Source organism: Lepus europaeus, chromosome X (genome assembly GCF_033115175.1).
Source record: "Lepus europaeus isolate LE1 chromosome X, mLepTim1.pri, whole genome shotgun sequence".
Classification (NCBI taxonomy): Eukaryota; Metazoa; Chordata; class Mammalia; order Lagomorpha; family Leporidae; genus Lepus; species Lepus europaeus.
Window position 1 is genome coordinate 90675845 of NC_084850.1, and position 12215 is coordinate 90688059.

At 51.1% G+C, this 12215-nt stretch overlaps 1 protein-coding gene across 1 annotated transcript; it reads right to left on the reverse strand.

Moving 5' to 3' along the window:
- Positions 1 to 1814: 1814 nt before the first annotated feature.
- LOC133753467 (potassium voltage-gated channel subfamily C member 3-like) lies at positions 1815 to 6210 on the reverse strand. The gene is made up of 4 exons (XM_062184104.1): positions 5757 to 6210; positions 5293 to 5444; positions 4124 to 4657; positions 1815 to 3967 (listed from the first exon to the last, which is right to left on the reverse strand). Exons 1-4 carry the CDS (start codon positions 5902 to 5904, stop codon positions 3131 to 3133), a joined length of 1671 nt encoding a protein of 556 aa, XP_062040088.1. The 5' UTR covers positions 5905 to 6210; the 3' UTR covers positions 1815 to 3130.
- Between the last annotated feature and the right edge of the window lie 6005 nt (positions 6211 to 12215).

Sequence of the window (12215 nt, forward strand, 5' to 3'; positions counted from 1 at the left end):
CAAGAAGTTTTCACTGGTGAGACAAAGATTTCTTAATAAATGGTAGGATCTGCTCAAATTGCTGTTTTTCAGCATCCCCCATCTATTCTCCACCCTCCCCAGAGGAGAGAGAATTCATGCCTGGACAGAAGAAAGGAGTGACCTCAGTGTGGGAGTTAGAACCTAACTATGAGAAAGAAATTGAACATTGGGCGTGCTCAGTATTCAGGGAAGGCCTTAAGGTCTAAGGGATTTGCGGGCTCAGTCACTGAATTTTGAGAATTCCATGGACTCATTTTGCCCAGCACTATTTACTAGAGGCTTAGGATGGATTCAGATATAGGCTTCCCTGTTACAGAAACAGGTGCATACTATGACATTCATAGTTGCCATTCTATAACTGAATAACTGAGAAGATCAGGAAACTCTGTGCCCCTCCCCCCGCCTTAGTTAAAAATCTGACCATCCATCCCAGTGCAAGAGAAAACATACCTTGTTCTGCTCCTGGATCACTATTATAAACCAGGTCAAGTTCTAGCCTCTTCCTAGGCCTCAGTTTCCCCAACTGAAGAAGGATAGGGTTGGACTTGATGAGCTTTCAGGTTTCTTACATCCCTGACATGTTCTTTTTATAATGTTCTGTGGCATTCTATCATCTTCTCCTCCTGCCCAAGCAGGGTCCAGCCATTCTCTAAGGCCTTTTCAGCCCTAACCTCCTAACCTCCTCATTCAAGCTTCCAAGGCTTTCCATAACATCCTAGCCCCACCTCTATGCCTTCATTCCACCGCTGCCACCACTGCTGCTACTTGCAATAGTGCATTTTTAGTTGGGAATTCTAATCACCCATTGCTGATGCTGGTGAGTTGACAAAGGTTGATACAGTATTCCTCTGAGGTGACAAAAGTCCCAGCTTTGCCACCACTTCTCTTTGTGCTTTGACAAAATCATCTCCATTCTCTAGATGTCATTTTTGCCATCTGTGACTTAAGTGTTGTGGACTAGAACAGTCTCTGAAAGCAGCAAATTGTTCCAACATCTTCCACCTCCAGGCAGCAAGAAGGCTAAGGTTGTCTTTGATGTTTTTGCTATAATCCTGATCCCCTTTCAGTGCTCCTTAAATTGTAATCTCTCTCCCCAACACAACTTCCCACCTCTAATGAGTAGCCAGGGTTCCCACAAGGATGCTGTACATAGGAAAGCCAGTCTTCTATTCCTCAACTCTTGAGTCTGCCTCCTTTCCCTCCTCACCCTGTTCCCAGCAAGAAGTTTTTCCCAGGGCTGGTGCTGTGGTGCAGCAGGTAAAACCACTTCCTGCAGTGCCAGCATCCATCGCATATGGGCGCCAGTTTGAGACCCTGCTGCTCCACTTTCCATCCCTCTCTCTGCTACGGCCTGGGAAAGCAGTAGGAGATGGCCCAAGTCCTTGGGCCCCTGAACCCATGTGGGAGACCCTGAAGAAGTTCCTGGCTCCTGGCTTCGGATCCGCGGAGCTCTGATCATTGGAGCCATCTGGGGAGTGAACTGGAAGACCTCTCTTTCTCTCTCTCTGCCTCTCTGTAACTCTGCCTTTATAATAAAGAAATAAATCTTTAAAAAAAGGGGGGGGGGTTTCCCTTCCAAACAAGATGTCTGTGAGTGATAATAGCTTATTTTGAGGAGGAGATGCAATGACAAATGCCAACTGCTTTTTACCCTATCAAATTACTTGACCACACAGTCTTGCGATTAGGTTTTTTTGTACCACCCTTATTCCTGCTGATGCCCACAAGTCTTTCCCAGAAAAACCAGACAGATCGTGAAATGGAAACTTCAAAGGATATTTTATTTAAACGTTTTGTAAACAGAATTTATGCTCACAGCTTCCGCAACAGCGAGAGTTCACTTCAACCTCCCAGCACAGCCCAGTGGCCTGGGGCACTTCCTCAGACAAACCAGTGGCTTGAGTTGAAGTCAGACCTGAGGAGGTCCCTTCTTTCCCTCCTAGAAGCCAGTTCCAAGAGGGGTGCACGGTGGGAAGGCACCACAAAAAAAGAAAGCTGGGAGGGAAGAGCATGCAGGTAGTAAAAAAAAAAAAAAAAAAACCAAGAGGAAGAGGTGGGAAGGTGGGTGTATTCAATAGCAGCGAGGATTGGAGGTAGACCCGTTGTGGGTACTGAAAAGTGTTCCGAAAAAAATAAAAAATTGTAAATGAATAAAATCCAGATATCGATTTTAAAAATTTGAAAGAGGAAATTGCCTACCTATTCTCGCCAACAATCCCAGTTTCCTCATTCCTGTCCATGCAATGTGCAACAATAACGTTTCATGTCTATCAGTGACTACATACTGTTATTGTGGCTGAGATACTGTGACTAATATTGGCTAATGTATTGTGATTAATGATGGCTAATACTATATCTGAAATACTATGAAAATAATGAAAGAGATGGGAAGGAGCGGGGAGGATTGGGCAAGGATAAAATGGGCTGAGGAGGTCATGGATTTAGAGTACTTCAGGTTCAGACCTGGCTGACCTGCATCTGCTTAAGAGTCTCTGAGAATCTGCAGAGGCCTCCTTGTGGCTCTTAGGAGCATTTGTCTTAGGAGCAGTATGGAGAGCAATGCTACACTCTGGCTATGTCTGGGTACAGAAGGTACCAATCGTCATCAATAGCCATAACCAGTTGCTGTCAGATAATCACAGAAAACTGCTATCAAAACCCACAGCCAATCACCATTGATACCCATAGGCAACTGATGTTGACAGCCTACAGCTACCATCACTCAAAAGTCCCCCATCTAGACTAGGGTCTGATTGGTGGGGGGGCAGGATGAGTGGATGGGAGGGAAGAGAGCTAGTTGAGAGGGGGATATAGCACCAATCCAGGAAGAGCTACACTTTCTCCTTCCTGGTCATTCTAGAATTAAGAGAAAGCCCTAGGGTGGGGCAGGGGAAAGATGAGGCCCCTAATCCCCTTCCTCCAGGGTGCCCCCTTAATAACGGGGAGCAACCTGATCTGTAGGCCTTGGTTAGCAAGAACTGCGATGACCTGGGGCTATTCCTGAAGGATTCTTTGCCAAGTCCAAAATCAGAAATCCTTATCTGTAACTAAAAACTGGCAAGAGGAAGGAAGGGAAGGTGGGGTCCACCCCTTTTGATCAATGTGTCTGTTACAGGATTCCACTGGGTCTTAATTTCTGGTGAGCCAGGGCTACTGCATAATAGCGCTGGAAGCGGACCAGGAGCACAGGCACCAGCAAGACACCAGTGCACATGCCCACAGTGGCTGTGACAGCAGCAGTCAGCTGGCCCAGAGCAGAGAGAGGATAGATGTCCCCATAGCCAACAGTGGTGAGTGTTATCACGGTCCACCACAGGCACGTGAAGATGTCTCCAAAATGGGGCTCTCCTTGACCTGGCGTGGACATGCCCAGGAGCTCCCCATAGAGGAGGAGTAAGCCAAAGAATAAGATTTCAGCCACCCAAATCAGGAGAAAGGCACACACCTCTTTCCAGGATGAGTGCAGGGTGTGAACCAGAACTCTCAGGGCCAGGGACTTTTCCAGGAAGCCCAGCAGGCGAACCAGCTTGAGGACATAGAGAGAGCGAATGGCCCCAAGCGTCAGGCTTAGTCGGGGTTGCCCTTCAGCCTTTTCACCCAACACCAATTCCACCAGCACAGGGAACAAACAGAAAATGTCAGCCAGATTCAGAGGGCTGCATAGGAAGCGCACCTTATCAGGGCAGGAAATGGCCCGAGCAAAGAGCTCAGTTCCAAACCAAAGGGCACAGAGCAGCTCCAGGTAGAGCAGGTGGGGGGCACGGTGGAACACGAGACCATGGTTCGGCTGCGGCTGTGACTGCGGTTGCTGGTGGTTTCCCCTAGCCCCTACCCCATGTCCCATGGGAGTGAAGTTGGCAGAGAAGTAATCCAGCTGGACCTCTGTCTCTTGGAAGAAGATGACCAGGGCACACACGGTGAAGAGTGTGGAGATCAGGGACAGGCACTGTGGGAAGAGCGGCATGTCAGAAGTCGCCTCATATACCAGCCATCCCCATTCCCACCCTTCTTTGCCTCCCTTTCGGAGTGATCCCTTCAAAACACCCTGGAGGTCTGTAGATTCCGGCCCCAAGCACCATGCCATACACGATTAATGAGTTACCTTGGCCCCTAGGGAAGACCGGGGTTGATCAAGAAGCACCCAGAGCCACGGCTTCCAAGAATTCCGCAGCCCCTGGCTTTCGACGGGGTTCAGCAGAAGGCGTTCGTCCACGTGGGCATTCTCACAGGCCTCCCAGGAGAGGAAGTCCTGGGTACGGATCTCCCTGCCACTCAGCTTGAGCCAGCAGCAAGGTGCCAGTGGCGCTTCCGCCAGGCCCCAGTAAGCCAACTCCTCCTCTAGGACATCCCGACAAACGTCGGCAGGGCAGTGCAGCTGCCGAGTACGGTAATAGCCCAGCACATAGCCAAAGAGCTCAGGATTTCGGTCAAAGAAAAACTCCCGGACCGGTGGGCCCTGAGCAGCTGGACTGCCAGGCGGTGGCGGCTCGGTCAGCTTGTAGAGGCGGGTGCCTGGAAAGGCCCGCACGGTGCTGACGTAGGTCTCGTGGCGCATGCCCCCCACATTCAGGATCAGTTTATCGTCCGAGCCCTCCATGGTAAACCGTGAGCCTGCTTCTCGGCTGGCTCGGATCCGCTGGCAAGAGGAGGGATGACAGGGGTTAGGATGGAGTCGTCCTGCCTTTCTCTTCCTTCCAAGGCTTAGCCAGGGCAGGGAGGGGACTAGGGGCCACAGTAGTGATGTGGCAGCCCAGGCACCCAAGGGAGACTACCCCAGGCGGGGGTGCTGGGGGCGCCTCTTCCTTCTGGGTCTTCAGGAATCAGGAGGACAGCAAGCTCTCAGGTGTGGTCACAGTGATTGGCCAGTCTCTCCTGGGCCCAGCAGTTCCAGGAGAAAAACCAGCCTAGCCTGGAAACAGATGTCTTTCAGGGGGCTTTTTAGGAGATGTCTTTCTGGTGGCTCGGAGAGAAAAACAAAAATGTGCCACGGTATACAGCAGGGGCAGTCACAGACAGGCAACCGCAGACTAAATGGCCAAGATAGGGACGGAGATATCTCTTAATCCTGTGACATCACTTTGCAAACTTGGGGTGGGGTGGGGTGGGGAATCGAGCAAAAATAGGAGACACCAAGGGAGGTGAAGTGCTGGGGGTAGGGGGTGAAGATGGGGAGGGGGTGACCGTGGAAGCTGGAGTGCTTTAGAGATCCCTAGGCCTCCACAGGGAGTAGGAGGTGCCTGACTTGAGAAACTGGCTGGGGGGTCGGCAGACCTGACAGCGATGGTTTTTCACTCCGACTCCCCTGGCACCTGGTCCCGGGCACTCCTCAGCAGCAGCGCCACCAGCAGCATCAGCAGGAACAGCCTCTGTGGGTCTCTCTACTGGGCGCCCGAAAATTGCTTTGGGCTTAATGAGTTCCTTGCCTGGGAAAAGAGAGATAAGAACGGGGGAGGGGAGGGCAGAGGAGAGAGAGAGAGAGAGAGAGAGAGAGAGAGAGAGAGAGAGGGAGAGAGAGAGAGAGGGAGAGAGAGAGAGAGAGCGAGCAGGAGAAGCACAGACAGGCAAACCAAGGAGGGTCAAAACACCTACTCAGATCAGCATTTCAGTGACCCCTATCCTCTGACAGGCAGCCTGCCTGGGCCTCCCACATTTGTCACTGATGGCACAAAAGGGCACAGGCAAGCACTTGCAGCCCAGGAAGCTCCCTCTACCCACGCCAGCCCCTGCTCACTTACTTGGCTGTTTTGCATGGTCCACAAAAACTGGCAGTGAAGGGACTGGAGGCAGTTGGTTGGGCGGCGGGGCCGGGGGTGGTGGCGCTGGTGGTGTGGCCGGTGTGGCTGGCGTTGCCGCCGCCTCTGGAGTTTGTGGCTGCTCCTGCATGGAGAGATCTCAGGCCCCAGGCCCAGGGTGTGCTCATGGAAGAGCTGGCGAGAAGCTGGGCGTTTTCCAGGAGCCTCTCGTTCCTGCTGTGGCCCGAAGAGCAAGTGCGGAGAGGCAACAGCGGGATCCAGAGCTATATGTGCCCCACCCCCAACCCCCCCTGTTCAGGGAGGCCGTCCTGGCCCCCAGCCTGCTTGGAATCAGAAAAGCGACCCTGGCCAACTTTGCTGCTCCCTCCTCCCCACCCCCCTCAGTTCCCGCCCGGAGTAGAGGGAGGGGAGGAGGCAGCTGGAGGAAAAACAGGAAGTTAGGTGGTCAGGCTCCAGCCAAGAGGCCACCTCACAAAACCAGTTAATATTTGGAACAACTTATTCCCCGCCCCCACCCTACCCCCCACCCAGGCCTGCTCTAATTCCCCACCCTCCCCCTGGTTCCAGTACAGTCCTCCTATCAGAAGCCTGCAAAAGAGTAAGGGGCGTTGGAGGAGCGGGAAGCCAGATGTGCTCCTGGCTGCATCTAGCTATTTCTGCCCACTCATTTTTCTTCCTTTTTCTCCATATGCCCTGGTGCCAAGAATGGGGGTAGGGACGGGAGAAGGGGAGAGGCAGGGGAACGAGCGAAAAGCCTGCTTGCCTGTGGCCTGTGTCAGACCTGGCAGAGAGCCCAGCTGCTTTGAGACAAGCCATATACACTCCCCCTGTTCTCATGCCTCACCCCTGCCTCCAGGACGCCCTCCCTGAAGAGTAGGCCGTTCTCCTAGTTGTGCTACTGAGGAGAGTTTGCCTTTGGAGCACCCAGATGATTCTAAATTTCAGGGTAGTCTTTAACCCCATTCCATGGCCCAGCCTCCATTCTTCTGTTTCACCACCAGTCCAGAAATTTCTGAGGCATGAAGATTCCTAGTATACTCCAATACTCTCCACAACTTGTCCTTTTCAGTCCATCCCTCAGAAACAGGGTTGAGCTGGACTGAGAGCTGCAAGATGTGTAAGCGGGCTCCTGGCTCCTCTCCCCTCTGGGTCACTGCATTGCTGTGGAGCTGGTGGAAGAGGGCGGTCCTCTCAGTGGACTTCAGGGCTAGAATGAGGGCGGAGGGCAGTAGTGACAAACACAAAGCGCTGCACGGGCCTCTGAGTTGAACTTTGGCTGGGCTCAGCTCTGTGCAGTCTGATCCTTCACTCAGCTAGGAAGGGCAGACAATAACTTGGCAATTGGGAGCTTTGCAGTGGGGAGCAGAGGCAGCAACTTCCCCGCTTCCCCTCACCCCATCCCCTTCTCACATGTCCTGCCCCTCATCCGCTCTAGCCACTTTGCTTCTTGATTTCCTAAACCTACTGATCCGAGGTTTGCATACAGTGTCTCTCTCTCTTTCTTCAGGATACTGTTCTATCTCGCCCAAATATTTTTTCATCCATATACATCTCTAATGTCACCTCCTGAGGAACCTTCATTACCTCCCCACCCCCAACCCTGTGCGCCCATGCCAGAGTCCTGTCTTGTGCATTCTCACAACCTTCTTTGGGGTTTTTGTTCCTGGAGCATTTTTCTCACTTGAACAGTATTAACATATGTGTTTGTTGCCACTGTAACAAGTTACTCCATACTTAGTGGCTTAAAACAATATAAATCAGAAATCCAAAACAGGTCTCACTGAACTAAAATCCAAGTGTGGGCAGGGCTCCATTCCTTACTGGAGACTCTAGGGGAGAATTTGTTTCCTTGTCTTTTGCAGCTTCAAGGGTTGCTTGTATCCTTTAGCATGTGGTCCCTTTCCTCCATCTTCAAAGCCAGCTGAGTCATTCTCATACTTCATCCTCTGATCTCCTCCCCTGTCCCACTCTCACTTCTAAGGACTTTTGTGATGGCATTGTGCCTGAATAGATAATCCTATTATTTTAGGGTTATCTGATTGGTGGCCTTAATTCTATCTGAAACTTTAGTTTCCCATTGTCCTGTAAAAGAACATGTCCATATGTTCTGGGGAATATACCAGGGCCATTTTTCTGCCTACCAGCATCCCATATGGACGCTGGTTCGAGTCCCGGTTGCTCCACCTCTAATCCAGCTCTCTGCTATGGCCTGGGAAAGGAGTAGATGACCCAGGTCCTTGGGTCCCTGCACCCATGTGGGAGACCCAGAAGAGGCTCCTGGCTCTTGGCTTTGGATCGGCACAGCTCCAGCCATTGTGGCCATTTAGGGAGTGAACTGGCAGATGGAAAACATCTCTCTCTCTCTCTCTCTCTCTCTCCCCCCCCCCTCCTTCTCTCGTTCTGTGTAACTCTGACCTTCAAATAGTGAATAAATCTTAAGAAAAAGATTTATTTCTTTATTTGAATGGCAGATATACTGAGAAAGAGAAGGGAATAGATGGATCTTCCATCTGCTGGTTCACTCCCCAAATGGCCACAACAGCAAGAGCTGGACCAGGAGCTTCTTGCAGGTCTCCCTTGTGGGTGAAGAGGCCCAAGGACTTGGGCTGTCTTTCTTTGATTTCCCAGGTGAATTAGCAGGGAGCTGGATCAGAAGTGGAGCAGCTGGATGGCTGGTGGCTTAACCTGCTACACCACAGTGCTGGCCCCAGGTAAGGTCTTTAAATCTTCTACCATCTAGTTCTCTGGAGGGAATAGGAGAGTGGAATAGCCATTGCAGAAAGATCACCTTTGCTGAGGGTGCCCTCCCAGGCTCCCCTCTTGTAGACTCCCTCTCCTTTGATCTACCAGGCTTCCAGTCAGGCCTGCCTGCCCCACTATCACTCCGTCTTGTCATGTTGGAAAACTGGAACTGTCTACAGCTTTGAGAGTCTGTCCCTTACATTCTTCATAGAGCTGAGCATGAAAAAAGAGGTTTGTAGGAGTCAGCGCTGTGGCATAGCAAGTAGAGCCACTGCCTACAATGCCAGCGTCCCATATGGGTGTTGGTTTGTATCCCAGCTACCCCACATCCCATCCAGCTCCCAGATAATGCACTAGAGAAAAGCAGCAGAAGAAGGTCTAAGTGCTTGGGTCCCTGCTACCCACATGGGAGAACCAGTTGGAGCTCCAGGCTCCTGGCTTCAGCCTGGCCCAGCCTGGTAATTATAGCCATTGTGTGTGGGGGGGAACCAGTGGATGGAAGATCTCTCTCTCTCTCTCTGTCTTTCTCTCTCTCTCTCTCTCCCTCTCCCTCTGTAACTCTGACTTTCAAACAAATAAATAAATCTTTAAAAAAGTCCATAAACCCAGAATATGGCACCAATCCATTTTTGCAAATTCTTCTCCCACTCCGCCATTCTTCTTGCCACCTCAGACTACTCCCTATTACTCCCCCCAAAAGTGTAAATACAGCCATCTTCCTGTCTTTTCCCAGTGCCTGCCTTTCCTTCTGCCTCCTGCCCTACTTGTCTCCCAACCCCTCTTCCTCCCACTCTAGCCATGTATACATCTGGTCATCTGCCTTTTTTTTTAAACCATTGAAAATTTTTATTTAGAATGGTGTAGAAACCAGTATTTCTGAACAATCACTGGAATTTTCTTTGTAATTAAAATATTTTCTCTTTTTTAAAAAGATTTTTTGAAATTTATTTTTAAAGGCAGAGACAATGAGAGAGAGAGAGAGGTGTCTTCCATCCACTGGTTCACTCCCCAAATGGCCGCAAAGGTGGGAGCTGGGACAGTCTGAAGCCAGGAGCCAGGAGCTTCTTCCGTGTCTCTCCTGCAAGTGCAGGGGCCCAAGCACTTGAGCCATCTTCTACTGCTTTCCCAGGTCATTAGCAGGGAGCTGGATTAGAAGTGGAGCACCTGGAGCCGGCGCCGCGGCTCACTAGGCTAATCCTCCGCCTTGCGGCGCCGGCACACCGGGTTCTAGTCCCGGTCAGGGCACCGATCCTGTCCCGGTTGCCCCTCTTCCAGGCCAGCTCTCTGCTGTGGCTAGGGAGTGCAGTGGAGGATGGCCCAAGTCCTTGGGCCCTGCACCCCATGGGAGACCAGGAGAAGCACCTGGCTCCTGCCATCGGAACAGCGCAGTGCGCCGGCCGCAGCGCGCTACCGCGGCGGCCATTGGAGGGTGAACCAACGGCAAAAGGAAGACCTTTCTCTCTGTCTCTCTCTCTCTCTCACTGTCCACTCTGCCTGTCAAAAAAAAAAAAAAAAGAAGTGGAGCACCTGGGACTCGAACTAGCGCCCATATGGGATGCCAGCACCTCAGGTGGATGCTTAACCTACTACGCCATAGTACCAGCCCTTATCTGGTCGTCTTTCAAAGCCCAGCTACCATGATTCCTGTCTGTGAGAGCTTCCTTAGTACCTAGTGAGAATTTATCCCTCTTTCCTTCCTGACCCCTAGCAGTTTGTAGTTACATTTAACATAGACTCCATTCTCCTTTGTGTGCCTATTGTTTGTTTACTCATCTGCTTCCCCAGTGAGTAGTAAATACCCTTGTGGTTTATTTGTGTCCTACTCACCATTCACTCTACTCCTACCCACCACTGCAGTGCCATCGCATCAAATTCATGGTCACCACAAGTCATCACACCAAGCACCAAATTCATGGTCAGTCGGTATTTACTCAGCAAATGAATGACTCCATCATCTTTTCCTTGACATCATGGAAGGCTCAGGAGCAATCCTGGTGCATGTGTTGCACAGCATTCCTGCTTCCCTAAACCTCTTCCTCTTCACCTTTAGCTCCATATACATGCCTTGAACCTTGCCCTCTGTGTGGCCTGGAGGCCTACAATTACATCACTGCAGGGTTATGAAGCTGGAAAGGACTTCAGGGACCCCAGCTGCCTCCCATTTCACAAAGTGAGCAACTGAGGCTCAAACACAGCAAGGGATTTGTCCAAGCACTCTCATCATGTCAACAACCTAGTCAGAACTAGATCCTTGAAAAGTTTTCAGGCTTTTAAACTTGATTTTGCACGCAGCCACCTCCCATTAGCCATGCACAGAAAAGTGGGTGAATGGTGCCACACAGTGGCTGAGAGGCTTAGCTTCACCTAACGGTCTTGTTCCTCGAAAGTGGAATTCCCAACCACACCCTGCTCTCCCTGTAGGGTGAGGGGACAGGCAGGTCACCTTCCAGGAGTAACGCACAGGATATCCACATAACTCCAGCTTCTATAGGCAGGAAACAGGACCCCAGCATGTTGTCCAGTGTCTTTGCCAGGAAGGGTGGGGAGTGGGGGCTGCAGGCAGCTTGGAGTCAGATAGCAGGCTTCCTAAAGGGGCTTGGAAGAGGGGACTCAAACTTTCATTCTAAGACCCAGCTCTGAAAGCTGCTCCTTCGGCCTGTGGTGCTGGGCTGGCTACTTCACTATCTCTTTGCCACATCTGGTCTGCTGAGAACTGGCTTCACAACCTGGCACAGACTTCTGTCTCCAGAACATGCAGACCTGAAAACCCAGGGCTCAAGCCCTGAGAGGAGGTGGACACTTCCAGATTCTTTCAATAGGCGTTTTAAACAGCTAGTTTGGAGGTTCAAAAGCTGAGCCTTTCCTTCTTTGCAGATAGAACTGCACTCTAGTTGACCCCTCAAGCCTTCCTGTTCCAGCTCCTAATGTAGGAATTTTCTGCATTATGGGTTAGAGGAAATGGAGGTTTAGGCTCAGGCAGCAGAGGGAAAGGGGGACAGGTTTCATGTCATCTGCCAAGATCTGACAGCATGCCTCATCTGGGAATGGAGATTCTTGGAAGTTTAGGAGAAAACAAGAAGCTCCCTAGGGTTGAAACTAGGCCAGGGCCACCTGCTTGGCTCGTCTAGTGAGCTGTCATCCTTGACCCCCAGTTGGCCTATGGCCGGATGCCTGGATGGAAGGAAAGTAAAGGGAGGAGTTGGGTCGCCAGGAAAATGAGGCCTGGCCCTAGCCGAGTTCCGGAATGAAATTGGGGGCAGATGACTGAAAATCAGGCAGAGGCCCAACAACAAATCAGGCAAGAGTCCTAGGGAAAATGAATCTTTCTTCATACCTCTCCATCTGGGTGGCGAGTTCCAGGAATCTATTCAAAAGATGGGGCCCTGGGTGAGCTGGTTTCTGGCAGCCTGAGGTTGGAGGGGTGCTTAGAAAACTGGGTAAAGGGAGGAAAGGATGATAAAGAGGTGGAAAATGGAGTGCACTGGGATGTGACAAGGGCTTAGGCAGGGTGCCGAAGCATATTTTGTGGCCTGGGAAGGAATTTATGCAGCCAAATGATGTTTAAATGAAATGATCTTGAAAATCAATTTCCTGGTTGGCTTGGAACTCCTAGAAATAAAGCAAGACACTGTCCCCCATGCCAAGGACTCAGTTCACAAGCGCCTCTTCCATGTACTCCACTCCTCAGGCCCAGAGCAC

Bases quoted from the DNA above. Each gene is read 5' to 3' on its own strand.
- LOC133753467 (XM_062184104.1), bottom strand. From the start codon at position 5,904: ATGCAGGAGCAGCCACAAACTCCAGAGGCGGCGGCAACGCCAGCCACA. The intron at 5,445-5,756 runs GTAAGTGAGCAG...CTCTTTTCCCAG, and splicing joins GGACCATGCAAAACAGCCAA to GCAAGGAACTCATTAAGCCC. The intron at 4,658-5,292 runs GTCTGCCGACCC...TCCTCTTGCCAG, and splicing joins TGAAAAACCATCGCTGTCAG to CGGATCCGAGCCAGCCGAGA.